This window comes from Lucilia cuprina, chromosome 3 (assembly GCF_022045245.1).
Source record: "Lucilia cuprina isolate Lc7/37 chromosome 3, ASM2204524v1, whole genome shotgun sequence".
In the NCBI taxonomy this organism is placed as follows: Eukaryota; Metazoa; Arthropoda; class Insecta; order Diptera; family Calliphoridae; genus Lucilia; species Lucilia cuprina.
This window is the reverse complement of record NC_060951.1, coordinates 49,380,518-49,396,751: the sequence shown is the minus strand read 5'-3', so window position 1 is coordinate 49,396,751 and position 16,234 is coordinate 49,380,518. Positions and strand designations below refer to the sequence as shown.

The 16,234-nt window shown below is 25.8% G+C and overlaps 1 protein-coding gene across 2 annotated transcripts in view; it reads right to left on the bottom strand.

The window, feature by feature from the left end:
* Positions 1–16,234, bottom strand: part of LOC111674895 — a 46,404-nt gene that overhangs the window by 23,088 nt on the left and 7,082 nt on the right. For both annotated transcript variants that reach the window (XM_023435574.2, XM_046947507.1), the window contains exon 2: positions 2,916–4,089. In XM_023435574.2, the coding sequence (XP_023291342.2) occupies positions 2,916–3,896 (981 nt within the window). In that variant the 5' untranslated portion in view covers positions 3,897–4,089. The remainder of the gene's footprint in view (positions 1–2,915; positions 4,090–16,234) is intronic.

Below are 16,234 nucleotides of genomic sequence, written 5' to 3'. Positions count from 1 at the left end.
TTTAGTGCCTTTTTGAAGAAAGGCACCATGAGCAAAATTTTCCGCGTTTGGCACACCAAAAAGCACCGCAAATAGTGCTAAAAGCACTAAGTTGGCAACACTGGTTGTTAGAGTTTTAAAGAGAGTAAAAGCTTTTTTTATTGGTTTGTGTTTGTTTTGATTTTGTCAAGTGGATGTTTTAAGGCGTTAGGGTTTCTTTTGGAGAAAAGCCTGAGTATTTGCTATTAAGGTGAAAATTTAATTTAGTAATTGTTTTGAATATCTTATTAATTAAAAAAATATCGTTTTAATCTTATTCTTGTTGCATTTATATGTATTGAAAATTGTAAAAATGAGAAAATTGTGTTGTTTAAATAAAATAAAAAAATAAATAAATTAATAAAAAAGCAATTATAATAGAAATTAAAAATATGTATATAAAAAATTAATTACCACAAATATGGCCTGTCTAAATAAAATAAAAAAGTGGTAAATGTGTTTTAAAAAATTTCAATTTATATTAAAAATTCAAAAGTAATTAAATAATAGTTCTTTAATAAATGTAAAAAATGTCATTCATTTTAAAGTGTGTTAAAAAATTTAGTGCTATGTCTTAAAAATGAATGCCACCAATGGCCTGTTTATAATCAATATAAAAGGTGGCGCAAAGAAAATCTATAAAATAAAGTTTCTTTTCTTATTTAATATAAAAAGTGTTTTTTTGTCATGATAAAGTCAAGAAAGTGTTATTTATGTTATTACAGCTACCTGTCCTAAGAATAATATAACTAGAAGGTGAGTGTTTGTTTCTGTATATTTTTAATTTTTTTTTTTGAAAATTGTATTATAAATATTAGTAAAAACCGGAGACAGTAATTGTTATTATTTTTATTAAAAAAAATTTTAATTACAAATTTTATTTGGTTTGTATTTTATTTCTCAGAAAATACAAATTGCTTTTGATTTGTATTTTTTATTTATTTTTGTTAAAATTACCATAAGGCAAAAATAAAAATCAGACAATGATTTTTATTTTTTGAAATAATTATAAAACTTATTATGCGATTTTACTTTAAAAGACAGTAAAAATTATCGGGTTAAAACAGAGATTAATACAAAATTGGTAAAATTTCTTTACCACTGATATAATCGATCAAATTTGCAGAAATTAGATTCGAAAATTGGAAAATTAAAATTCTTTAGGTGATTTTTATTCTATGTTTAGAAAAATAAAAATCATTGATTGATTCAATCAAAAATAATTTTTATTTAAAATTTTTATTATAAAAATCAAAAAAAAAGTTTATTGAATAAATCAATTAAAAGAAGTTCAGGAAATATTTTGGTACATTCAAAACATTTCTATGGCGATTCTTTCATACTGATTTTTTTAAGCAAAAATTTCATAGATAATAATTATTTTCTGTCTCTGGTAAAAACCCAATTAAAATTGTTCATTAATTCTTAAAAAAAAAATTATTTCAAATTTAAATTCTTTGCTGTTGAAGTAATAGGATTTCTTAAGAGCCATTTAAGAATCCATTAAAAATATCCATATGAGTTTTATAAAATATGATATATATATATATGATATCCCTTACCATAGAAATATGGTAAGGGATATCATATTTCTATCATTAAATCATAGAAAAGTTGTTGGTTTTTACAAATGGGCCTAACATTATATCATATATTAAACCCTGAAACCAGTGTATGTATTTTTAAAATATTTTTTATAAATATAAGTTTCATATATATTTGCAATCTTATTTAAAATCAAAAGTCAATTTAGTGTAGACAACAACCTTTTTAATATTCACACATCTGGCAATACTTATTCCAATTATCTGATATTTCCACCAACTAAAACAACTTAACATTTGGCGATAAATCTGTTACTTTATTTATTCCTGATTAATTTTTATTTATGCTTACATTGCAACAAGTTTTGCCGGTTCGAGCATGAGTTTTTAGCACAACAGTTAATGTTTTATTGGACGCGACAGAGCAGTTTACTAATGTTTGCTGCTCTGTTGGTATGTTTTTTTGTAAAGTGTTTAAAAAGCTTTCATTTATTCTCTTAAGTGCTTGTTAACTCACTTTTTATGCCCACTTATTCGGTTCTAATGTATATATGTCCGTTTATTGCTTTGTTAGTGTGTTTTTACGAGTTAAAAAAGCTTTCTTATATTCTCCTAATTGCATGTTATTTCACTTTTTATGCCTTCTTACTTGATTTTAACACGATTTATCCCTGTTCGTCCTTTATTATTTTTTGCCAGTTCGAGCTAATGTTTTATTAGCTCCGACATTGGCGCACTGTTTGCTGCTCTGTCGATGGGGTTTTTTATAAAGAGTAAATAGCTTTCTTATATTCTCTATGTTTATATTAATTTATTCGATTTTAATCTTAATCAATCTAGCCATGTCCATTGTCGTCTGTTTAAAACAAAATAGGGCCTAAACAGAAAAGCTATAGGGCTGAAATTTTACACATTGTATGTATATATTGTATGACTTTTTATATAAGCTTGAAGGTGTAGAAATTTTCCATTTCGAAATGTTCTTAGATTTTAGGACGTTATGACATTGTACATTAGAGTGCCTCGAGGAACAGTTTTCGTTAAATTTCAAATAGGAAAACATCTCTGTTGAAATAAATATGTATTTTTGTGTTTCGAAATACCGAAATTTTAAGTAAAATATGGGAAAAATATTTTAAAAATTTTGTTAGAGTATTTTTCGTTTACAAAATGATTTTTAGTGAGTTTTGAGAGGCATATTATATTCGCATTTTATCGAAATAGGTGTCAAAATTGTCATAATTTTAGCTTATATAGAAACATTTCTGAAAATTGTTTGGCATTTGGTTTGGACATTTCAGATTTTTTGGAATTTATTAACTCCTTAACATATATATAGAGATTTTCACTCACCTCTTCCTTTGAACGATTGATATCCCTCGACAGACCAATACCAGAAATGGCTAAGGCCAATGTACTCGACGCTATACACACTAAACTTAATGCCAAAAATGAGGTTTGTGTTTTACGCAAACCCACAACACCCAAAGAGCCGGTAACAGCTGCTATTAAGCCAGTCCAAATGCCACAACCAGCTGTGGATAGAGAAGCATCTCTCACAATCAACAAAGAGCCCAAGGCGACCAGAGAAATAGCCAAGATCAATTGTAAAAGACCCAAAATTATCTGTACAGGAAAAGCTGAACAACAGGCTGTGCTACTCTTAGGCATGGAACGTTTTTTCTTCAATGACTTGGAGGATTTAGTAGAACTGCCATCATCTTTGATGAGTTCTGGAGGAAACCGTTGTTTTTTACTTATTCTAGAGTCTAAAGTAGCTGCCCGAGAGGCAATGGTTTCCTGCAATTGTTGTTTGAATTCTTCATGTGAGATTAATTTGGGTTTTTCTAGCTCTTTCGATTTAGTGCTCTCCAACAAAGTGGCCGCAGTAAGCTTAAGGGGTTGTGCTGGTTTTTCATCATAAACTGGACTGGAATAGATATGACTTTGGGCGTCCATTTGTTTTGTTTGTTGTATTTGTTTTTGCATCTGCTGTTGGTGTTGTAGATCTTGTTGATGTTTTAACATTAATTCATCATCACTTCCGCTTGGATTTTGTTGTTGCAACATGGCTATTTCGGAATTTGTTAAACTATTATGTTGCTGTTGCATATTTGTTGTATTCGTACTCTGTTCAATGGTGCTCTGCATCATTTCCTCATGATTATTTGCTGTTGTTGTTGTTGCTGCTGCACTATTATGTGTTGAACGATCAACAATTGTGTCCATGCTACCAGTTGTTGAATCATGTGAATCTATAGTACGTGCCGGTGATTCAGATTGTCTATTTATATCACCATTGCTGGAGATCTCATTACCATTTGTATCGGTCATTTTGCGTGTTTGTTTTCGTTTTGTTCGTCTCTTTCTCTGTTGCAGGAAGGTGTTTGTTGATCTAAATTAATGATTATGTTTTTGTGGATCAAATTTTGTTTATGGTTTGGGTGGTGTGCTGGTTGTTGTTATTATTACATTGATGTTTATTTTTATTATTATAACATTTGTTGTAATTTAAGACATTTGATTCCTGTAAGTGTTAGAAAAGAGAAAAAATTATGTTAGTTTTTTTGTAGTTTTTATTTATATATTATTTTTTAATTTAATTTATGAAAATATAACATAATTTAATAGATTTTACATGTCATTATCTATAAAGTTAGGTATTTCTTTAAAACTTTCAAAATATTTTGGAATTATTATTAATTGGCGAATAAAAATTTCCTTCAAAATTATATTCAATTTAAAATCCCCTTTTTCGACTTTCAATTTTGATTTAACATGTAAATCGATGTTATGACCTTAAACATTATTTGTTCATTTAATTTTCGATTTTATCTAAATCATTAATCATAAATTTTGCCAATGTATGAAACAAAAGTTTTTATTTAAAAACTGCAAGTAAATTATTTTGAATTATGCAAATCATAAAGAAGCACTGCCATAGGCAATTTATTAAAACCGATAATTATTGAAAAAATAGTCACCTTGCCCAAAATACAATTATTTAAAACATACTCTACAGTTTTAGGCTATTTCAAAATTGCCTAAGATGTTTTTTTTTAGAAAAACATAATTGAAATTGTTACATGTGTAGTAAATAATTTCAAAATCAGAATAGAAAAATAACTAGAGGCCTTTATAAAAAATTCATTTATAAATTCACGACAATACACGGTTTTGTTTTATTGTTTTATAGATACATAAATACAATTTATAGTCGGTCAAGTACACAGACATTTTAATGCTCTACTGCAGTTATAGTTCACACGTTTTTTTTATAATTTGGGTTAATTAGAAAAAATATAAGTATTTGTTATAGATACCTTTCTAATGATTTTGTTTCTTTTATCAAATTAAAAAATCAGATCATGTTTAACCTAGGCGGCAATAGTTAATATATGTTTTAACTCAATTTTAAGAAATGTTTCAATTGAATTGTGTTCACTTTAAAGGTGCCTTCTGTGAAGTTTTTTCATTTGTTTCTAATACTGGAAACTAAATTTTTGAGAATGTATCTTTATAACTCTATATACTCCACAAAGTTTGATATAGTAATTTACTTCTAAAAGCAAATGTATGAAATTTTTATCTTTAATCCATCATTCAAACAATTTCTGCTAATTTGCTTAAAGGCTGTTATCAAGCAGCACCTACCCAAGATTTTTTACTTCATTATCTCTTTTACATCTTGTTAATTATGATTCCTATTTATACTTTTTTTATTTCCCTTAGCCAATGCGTTCTCAAATTAAAACACAATAGTACATATTCTTAATTTTGTTTCTGGTTTGGGTAGTTAGATATGCTGGCTTCAGTTATATTAATTTCAATATTTTCTATGTATTTTGTTTTTTCGCTGTTTTATCTTCTAATGCATTAAACAATGTATAATTAACAAAATATTTATTGCTTATGTTACATAAATTACCAAAAAAAAATGTCATTGATTTTCTATATTTGAAAACAAGTAGGAAAGTATAGTCGGGCATGGCAGACCATATATTACCCTACACCATGAGTATATTTTTAAAATTTTTGCTTTTTATTGTATTTTTATTTTTTGTAAAGAAACTTTTATGTTGAATATTACCATAATTCCAAAATATTTAAGCCATTCATTGATAAAAAAAACAAAAATTTCTAAATGAGGCTTTATATAGGTCAAATATGGGCCGATCCTCGGTAAATTTGGGAAAAGGATATATTTCTAAATAACAGTTAGTTTTGTTGAGTTTCAATTCGATACAAATGGTTACAAGTCAATTTTAGACGTTTAAGTCATTTTTTGAAGGGGGGTTTGTATGGGGGCTAGGGCCAAATATAAGCCTATCGTTACGAAAATCTGCAGTATCATTTATACTTATATAAAACTTATTTGTGCCAATTTTTAGAGAGATACCCTACACCCACTATAGTGGTGTAGGGTATAATTATTTTTCTCTACATCACAGGGATTACTTCTTAGCTCAAAAAAACAATTAATCTACCTCTCATCATATGTAAAGCTGGTCCTATAAACTTAAAGGGATGATAGATAATCGACAAACAAAAATAAAATTTGATAATGTGATAAAATCGATTACTCGGGTTTCAAGTTATTCGCTCCTACGACAAATGATCCCCCTTCTACCCTATTGTTCATTCAAAACATTTTATTTTCTAGTAAAACATGTAATTTTTCAATAATTGGACTTAAAATTCTTTCGAGAAGTTTCTTATTTAAAATTAGTAAAACGGGCTAAAATATGAACTAATAATAAATCTTGAGGATGAATTACCGTTTTGTATGGGAGCTTGGATCAAATGAGGTCTGATCATTCCAAATTCGGAAAGGTTATCAAGGGTAGTATAAAACTTTGTTGAGCCGATTTAAGTCGAGTATACGAGTATATTAAACATAATTATGAGCTTAAAAGCTCAAATTACGGTCCGAGTTGTATGAGGTCTATCCGAAATATTGGGTCGATTTTTATCAAAATCAATAGGATTCATTATTGGCATTATGCGTATTAAATTGAATTTTATCTTTAAAATTGTGTGCTGTATTCTGATTACAAGTAATATATGGACGCACGAAGTACAGACAGACGGATGGACATGGCTTTATCGTTTAGAAAATGATTCCAAGCCCATTGATGGTACACACATCAGCATAAACGTAGGCGCAAGTTAACAACAACAACTTTTAGAAGATGTTTTTTTGCTTTTATTTTCTATAACAGTCAGGAAAGGGAAACAATTTTTGATGAAATGTGGATTTCTAGTTTATTTAGTTTATAACGACAAAAAATTAAAAGAAATTATGAATGTAAAATTTTAAATTCCATAAACCCAGGACTTTTTATTTATAATTTGATCGTTATTTTTTTTTACAAAAATTACTTTAGAATATAGGGTGCATTGGCAAATTATTCTGTTTATAAGACAAATAACAATTCTGTTTTTCAAATTCTAGTTACTTACATCATCTGTTACTTGTACAAACATTTAACCAAAAATAGTATTTAATATTAACAAGTAATCGTTAAAAATTTCATATTGTATCGTTTTTTTATTTCTGCAATTATTCTGACAAGATATGTCCCCAAAATCAAGATAACAATCCATAAAGTTTCTTGTGAGAAATAAAACAACAATCGAGTTCTTTTGTTTATTTTTGAAATAATTTAAAAAAACATATTTTTTCTTTATATCAACTTTTAAGTATTAGAATGTAGTTTTAAAACGTTTAAATAATAATAATATTTGTACATATTTTTTTGCCTAGTTTATAAAACAAACATTTGCTATTGTTTTTTATAATTCTGAGATAATTTTTTTTAAGATTTTTCTTAAGTCCTCACATCTATTGTGATTTAATCCAAAAACAATTAGATATGATTAATGGTGTGTGTGTGTATATATAAAACTAAAATAAGAGGAATAGGTACATATTTATTTGAAATTTTTTTTGACAGCCTCAATAACAACTACATGAAGTACAACAAGATTTGTCGTACAAAATATAATTGTATAAAATTGTTTAATTTGAAATAGGAATGCTTTGTAAGAAATTTAAAGAAAAAAATTTCAAATCTTGATGATGTATACGTACATGATATTATTATTTTGTTGTTAAAGTATTATCTATGGTTAAGTGTAAATAAGCTTGTTAAGGTATAAAGTTAGGAAAAAAGATTTTGAGTTCTATGATAATGTCATTAAAGTATTGAGTTTTGAATTAATTGTTTTTAATGCCCTTAACATAGTAATTCATATGCTTTAACACTATTTCCTTAAAGTATTTAACCGAGATCTGTTAGTTTAACAGCATAAATGTAGTATAAGTAATTAAACCTACATTTAAACAATTGCTAAATATAAATATACAACTTCCTTATAAATTAAGTACAACTGTCTACACATAAATAACTAATATTATTCATATTTCAACCTCAAAAAACGCGGGGAAAAACTTTCTTTTAAATAACTAAACGTTAATAATATTTCTATTAACATTTGAAAAAAAAAACTTAAAACAGAAAATGTATACCAATAGAACAACTAAATAAAAGAAAAACTAAATTAATGAAAAACGCTCATAATGAATGCTGACATAAAAATTGCAATAACCGCGTCATCATTAACATGACAAGTTAAAAGAAAAAAAGAAGAAGAACAACAGCAATACTGCACCATAATGTAGTGTCACATTTCACAGTTACTACATTTGTTTGTAGGAAAAATGTAATTTGAAGAAAAATATATTAAAAAAACTACCAACAAATTCACATTGAAATTATTTAATTACAACCTGACAACATGCATCGCAGACAATGTAAAACACAACACAGACATACAACTGTTGCGCTGCAGCACTAAAGTTAAGAAGCAAAAAATAAATATGTTTGTTGAAAAAAAGACGTAATTAGTCTAAAAAACGACAATTAACTGAATGAAAAAGAATTATAATGTCATATTAAAATGTAGAATTTGTTTGTTTGTTTTTTTTTTTTATATAAAGTTTTTTTTTTATATAAAGCCCTACATTAAGGACTGTTTATCTCAACAGCCTCTGAGCAGGTTTCTATTTCTTCTATTATTGTCCCACAGGATCATTGTGTTTTTTTTTTGAATTTTTCCTTTTGGACAATCCGAAAATTACTTTATTTCATATATATGCTTAAATATCGATTTTATGACATAAAAGTAATTTATTTCGCATAGCCACAAAATGATCGTGTTAATCTATCCTGGATTAGCGAGTTCGATTTCTGCTTGAATCTTAAGTCTGAAATTATGACTGATTTTTTGATCTTTAAATAAAAATAGAAATCTTGAATCATGACATTTAAATTATTTAAACTTAATTTTTCTAAAATATCCTTTTACTTCTTCAATCATAGGGTACTTTAAAGTTTAAACAGATTGACAGATAGACAGACAATCAGAAAAAACTCATTTAAAATCAAACTGAAAAATTTACGTAACATTTTTCTTTACCACATTGTTATAAGTATAAAAGTATTTTTTTTTTGAGGTTTTTCAGACATATTTTTCCATCTTCAAAAACCCTTTAAGCACTCAATAAGTCTTGTTTAAACTTGACGTGTGAAATGACTGCATATTGAGTTGTGTTTACTTTTTTCGGTTGAGCTTATTTAACCATGCATGCGTGAAGTTTGCATGCTTAGACAAGTACGTACATGCACTTGCATTAATACGTAAGTTTGAAATGTTTGTTAAAAATCATAATAATTTATTTATTTATTTTTCATACATTTGAGTTTTTTTTTTAACAAATTTTAATGATTATTTTAATTTTGAATGGTTTTATTTGATTGGTTTTGTATTTGTTGATGTAAGAGCCAAAGCGTAAACTAAAGTTTGTTGCTTAAGTCTTTTGTTTAACCACAAATAAAGTTATTAAAATTTCGTACAATCATTTTGCCAGAAATGAAGACATTAGTATTGCATATAAGTATTGCTTATTTTTAAGAAGTTTTAAAAATTTCAACTAAATTTAAGTATTTATTTTTTGAAAGTTTGTATTAATATTTTTAATAAGATGATTAAATTGTTTATTTCTTCACTGGCTATTTGTTAAACATGAAAAATGGGCTAATTCCTTTCTTGCTGCATAGAGTATAAATTTGATTTTATTAAATTTGGAAGTTTTTTAATTAAAAGTGTCTTAACATATTTGATAATTAACGAATAGACAAATTATTGGATTTAAAGCAATTTTTTAAAAATAAAAAAAAAATAAGATACAAAATTCTAAACAGAATGATCACTATGATCGACAAAACAAATTATAACAGTTTTCTAAATTATTTTTTCTACCAATTTTTGGAAATATGTAGTTTAGAATTGGATCATTATATACTAAAATAAAAAGATTGTCGAAATTTAATCTAACGATCTGAGAATATAATGATCATGCACTGGGCAAACATAATGACCACCAATGATCATACTAATTGTAGATTTTTGTTGCTCAAATAATTTACACCTTGATTTGGTGTTGATTTTGTGGAAAATTGGATATATTGATTTGAAGTCCAGTATTCTGACTTCAAATCAATATAAACCATCTTGATGTTACAACAACTGAAAAGCAAAGACAAATATTTGCAGTTCAAAAATCTTACGCAAGTGCTCGAACAATTTCTCTTCTTTTCATTGTTGATTTGCAACATTAAAGAAAACGAAAAACTTTTTGAAAACTTTTACAACTGTGTAAAATTTAATGAAAATAAAAAATTAATACAAAAACTATTGTAGATTGAAATTTTAAAATCATCAATGAATGTTTAAAATATTTCTACATCACACATTAAACTTAATCCAGTGAACTAAACATTTCAAAAAACATCTGTTTTCAGTTAAATTTCCAATTTATAAAGTCAAAATTTCTCTAAACATTTCAATATTGATTAATAGGCCCATATTTAAACGACAAAAATATTTTTGTAAATGCAACCTTTTAAAAATCAGCAGTATCTTTTTTTCCTACTTATCAAAATTTTAACTTCAGACAAATTAAAATCAATTGGTTAGGCCTACAACAAATTGTTACAGCAACAGTATTGGCTTTAACAACAACAACTCGAAACTAGTTTAACAAGTGAAAGTAAGTAGTATCATCCACAAGATAAATAAATGACCAATTCCTACTCTAAACAACAACAAGATACCAATCACACTTAAACAACAACAATAAAAATACAACAGCAACAAATAAACAATTTATGGTTCCATGAATTACATTTTTTAAATGGAAGTGAGTGAGTTTTTTTTTAGTTTCGTTTGCAGGAAGAAATATGAAAACGAAAAACATTGTAATTTAGCTGCAAATTGTTTTTAACGCTAATTTTAAATTTTAGTATTTTGCTGGTATTTTTTCTGTACTGCTGCTAATTTTTTATAACTTTAAAGCAATACTTATAGTATGGTTTAAATAAAAAAAAAAATATTTTTAAATTTAATTTAGTTTGTTCAGTATTTTTTTCTATTAAAGCCACAACATAATTGTGGTATTTTACTTGTTGGTAATAATTTCCATAAAATGTAAATATTAGACTACTGATAGACTTAATGTACTAAATACTTATTTGCCTTAACCATAATTTATGAAATAGTCTTAAAAAATCAATGACGAAATAAAGTGTGGGCTCTGTTTTAGTTTATTTTTGTGAATTTATCAATGAGAAGTTTTTTGGGTTTTGTTTAACTTGAAAGCTGTAAATCAATTTTTGTTTCCACACCATTTTGTGTTGCAATTAACTAAGTGCTGGTTGTTAATAATGTTTGATTTTCAAATGCTAAAATTCTTGAAATGTTTACTTGTTTATTAGCAATTGAAATTTGTTAGTTATCAGATGACTTTAGATTTAAATTAATAAATATAAAATTAGTAAATTAGCGTATACAAAAATAATATTTAAAAAATGTTGCAATTTTTTATTAAACTAGATTTCATTAGTAATTTTTCTTTAAGTATAAGGTCCAAATTATCAACATTTTTATATCATATTGACTACAACCATTTGATCCCCGTTGATACTACATAAACAAACAGAACAGGACAAGACTTAGAGAGTAATGATTTTTGTAGTATCAGACAATACGTATTGATATCAGGTACATATCTATTAAATTTAGATATGTCACCAATAAAACACGACCGGATTAAGATTAAAACAAAATATGTATCTGCAGAGTTTGAAAGAATTTTAAGTCTTTGATACTTACTGGAAAATTTTAGAACATTTTTTTTATAAAAAAAACAGTCTTCTATAAAACTATAGACTTAACATAATTGACAGAAATCAATTACAATTATCGAACTACAAAATCTGTTTATTTAGTTTAATAGTCCAAGAAATTTATAGCAAATTTTTTAAAAACCATCACTTAGCCAACACATAAACATAAAAACTAACAACAGCCACATATAACAAATAATTGCAGTAGAGCACTTACAATTTATTTCCAAAAACGATGATGCTATTCTATTTTCTTAAGCATTTTAAGATTTTTTTTAATGTATTTACAACACATCAACTACAGCTAACTGCCTCAGTTGTATGTTGTATCACAGCATGTGGTTATGTTACAGAGGAACAATACAAAAAAATAAAATAAATAAGAGAGGCAAGGTCAACTACATTCAACTTTATTGGAAAAAAATAAAAATAACTTTTTTATAGTACAGACGTGCAAACAACGAAACCCCAGCATAAAACGCAAATACCATAAATCTATAGTAGACAAAATAGTTGTTTCAAATAATTTTTCTTTATAGAGTTACAAAGTGTGGCATTCAAATAATTAAAAATCAAATACAAAGTGTTGGCTTTACATTACTAGACGCATAACGTTTGATACATGAATGCTATGCAGTTAGGGGCATTTTAGGTTTTAAGCATTTTAATAAAAACAAGTAAGTCGGTTAAATAAAAACAAGCAAATCGGACAAACTTATTAAAAATTCGCTTAACAAGAAATTTGTTTTCTGCTGCCTTACACACAAAAGCATAATTCTATTAACATAAAAGTTGCCCATCACTGTTGTACCTATATACATACATTACTTTGCATTACATTAAATTTATTTTAAAGTCATGGGTATGTAACGAAACATTGTTATTACATTAATGTCTATTATGACAGACTGTAAACCAAGTCAAAACAACACAACTCAACTCAACACTTATAGCGAGTTTAAAGGTATTAATTAAAACCATAAAATTTTTTACAAACATTAAAATAAATAAAGAGGAGGAAACAGAAAGAAACAAAGCACTGAAACACCTTAAAGAGTGAAAGGTGAAAAATTTATTAAATGAAACGATAACAAGTGACAATTAAGGGAGAAAAATAATGTGTTATATATGAATACACTATTTGAATATAAAAGTAATGTGAATTTATAATGCTATTTGTAACACAAATAACTGAACTAGAACTGAACTAGAACTGAACTAGAACTGAACTAGAACTGAACTAGAACTGAACTAGAACTGAACTAGAACTGAACTAGAACTGAACTAGAACTGAACTAGAACTGAACTAGAACTGAACTAGAACTGAACTAGAACTGAACTAGAACTGAATTAGAACTGAACTAGAACTAAACGGTATTATTATTTTTGTTTGTGTATTTTACTGCACTGAGCTGTATAATTAATAAATGTTAAACAAATTTTAAAGAAAAGCTTTGCAAATTGGACTGTTGTCAATGTTAGGATTACGACCGTTAAATATCTCAAAAGTTCATAATTGTTAAGGAAAATTTATGTGGAAATAAAATGTTAAATGATTTGTAAATACTTTTACTTTTTAAGCAAGTAATAATTTTCAGAAAACAAAGCATTTCTATAAGTTTGAGTAAATTTTCCATTTAAAACCATCAAAGATTGTTGCTTAAGTCTTTTGTTTTTAGAAAGGCTTTTGTATATATTGCGCTGTGGTTCAAGTTTAACCAAATAATTGTTATTTGTAAATAATAATATTGAATCATTAATGATTTCTTTTTTAATTTTAAACCACAATTACTTATATCATCTGAAAATGTGTCATTAATTAATTATTGCTGCTACTGGTACAAAATATTGTTTATATAAAGTATTTACAATCAGCATTCATTAATCGAGTCTGTTAATGAGTTAAGGTCATGGCAGAAGCCTCCCCTAAGAAATAATAAACAAGTGTTATTTGTTTAAATAACATTGAATTAAACTTATAAACCACTTTTAAATACAAACAAATTAACTTATTAAATGAAACTGTAGTGCAAAAACAACAACTAATAAAGTTTGAAAAAATCACTATAAATTAAACTTAATATATAAACACAAACCACATTCTTTAAATATTTTTTATCAAATTAAAGAAAAAATTCTTAAATTGAATAAATATACAATTTAAAAAATATGTCTTATGTAAGAATTGTGCAACAAGTTGCAAAGGAGAAATAAAAAATAAAAAATGACTTGTTTTTGTTGTTGGTTAGTTTTTTTTTCTTAACAAACTGTAATAAGAAACCTCAAGCCATGATTACAAATTAAATTGATTTCTGTAGTGAATTCATAAATAACAACAATTCAACGTAAGCGACAAGTGCAGAAATTGTATTGAATTTAAAAAATAAATTCTAAAGCGATTTGTTTTTTCTATTTTTCTATAAAATTCTTAAATAAATGACATAATTTTTCTACATAAATAGACAATAAAGTTGTGTCATGCAAATTGTTAAGAGTGTTTCTGAATTAAAATTATATACAGATAAAACAATTTATGGTTTTATTATAAATATTGTTTTTTATATAAACGAAAAGTGTGAGTTAAATTTATTAGATCTTAATCAATTTATATACTATAAATTTGTGATTAATTTTTATTTTTATTTAGCTTTTTAAGAGTTCTGAACTTTAAACTTGTTTTAATTATTGTTATGTTAGATTATGGCATTTGAAAAGAATTATGTATATGTATAGAAATAAGTTTTATAACGGAAGTGTAGATTGATTTGCCCGCAGTTATTAATAGAAAAACAAAAAATAAAATAAACAAAAGACTTAGGAAATGATCTTTAACATTTATATGAAGTTGTATGTAATGAAAACAATGGCTATTATTGAAAAAAAGTGTTATACTAATCAAATACAATGATAATACTAAGCTAAAATGGCTTGAAAGGTCACTGATCTCACGTGCAGAGAAAAGACTAACATCAGTTTTTGTTTTGTGTAACCAATTCGAATCTAATGTTTGTTTCTGAAATGAATAGTTCTAATGATTGACAAATTGTAAGAATTTTAAGAGCTAAATATAATATTTAGTTAAAATCTCTTTTGTTCTTTGCTGGATAAATATTCTTTGTTAGCTGAATTGTTTTTTTATTGTTGATTATTGAAGTCCATTTGGAATTCTTTCTGAATATTACCAAAACTTATCGAAAGCGTTTAGCTGAATTATGTTTTGTAGCCGAATAAAGATTTTAATTACAGATGAAGAATTGGCTTCTGATTATATAAATACTCCAGAAATTTTATCAGCTGAATTAAGTCTTTTTTGTAGCTTAATAATTTATGTTAATTTTTGCCTTTAAAAATAAATCTTATATGCTGAATATCTTTTTATAAGCTGAATATTGAAATCATTTCAAAATTATTATGTTATCAACTGAAATACTTCAAAAATCATTAAAATAATTTAGCTGAATTAGGGTTTTTTGCTGAATAAGATTTTTTCTTTATTTTTTTAAATAATGCTTTTTATTAAAATTTAATTGAAATTCATATGACTGCAACTAAAATACTTTAAAAATCATAAAAAAATTATGCTTAATTTTATTTATCTTAGCTGAATAATAAGTTTTAGAGAAATTCTTTTAATTATTGTATTATGTGATAAGATAATTTAGCTGAATTATCTTTTTATTAGCTGAATATTGCATTCCAGTGGAAACTATTATGTTAGCCATTAAATTCTTTTAGCCAAATAAATTTGGTCTAGCTGAATGAGGATTTCTTGAGGATTATCCCTAAGTTTTGCTTAAAAAAAACAAAAGCTTAATATACGTTTTATTGGCTGAATATTAAAATTATCATATTATCAACTGAAAGATTTTAAAAATTTAAAACTTTCACGTGAAGAAGGAATTTTTAATTTTTTTTTAATATTCAGCTGAATTTGGTTTTTCTTCACTGAATAAAGACGTTATATGATTTAGTGTAATACACTAGCATAATTTCATTAGAAATTCCTAAAAATAAAAAGCTGAATTCGGTTTTTTTAATAGTGTTTTTTTAATTAGTTAAATAATAACTTATAAAGTTTTAGCTGAATTAAGTTTTTCTTAACTGATTAACTTTATATGAAGTGAGAATCACAATTTTTAGTCTAATAATTTAGCTGAATTAAGTATAATGTTTTTTGTAAATTAGTATTATAATAACTTATAAAACTTTAGCCGAATTACTTTAATAAAGTGACTTTACCAAGAATTTTCAAAAGTTCATGAAGATTTTTCACAAATATTCAGCTGAATTATGTTTTTCTTAGCTAAATAAAGCTTTTATGTAATTTTGTATTAGAAATTAGCATTTTTTCTTTAGCTGACTTAATGTTTTCTCTGCTGAATAGATACTTTATATAGTTAAAGACAATTTTGTAAAAAAATT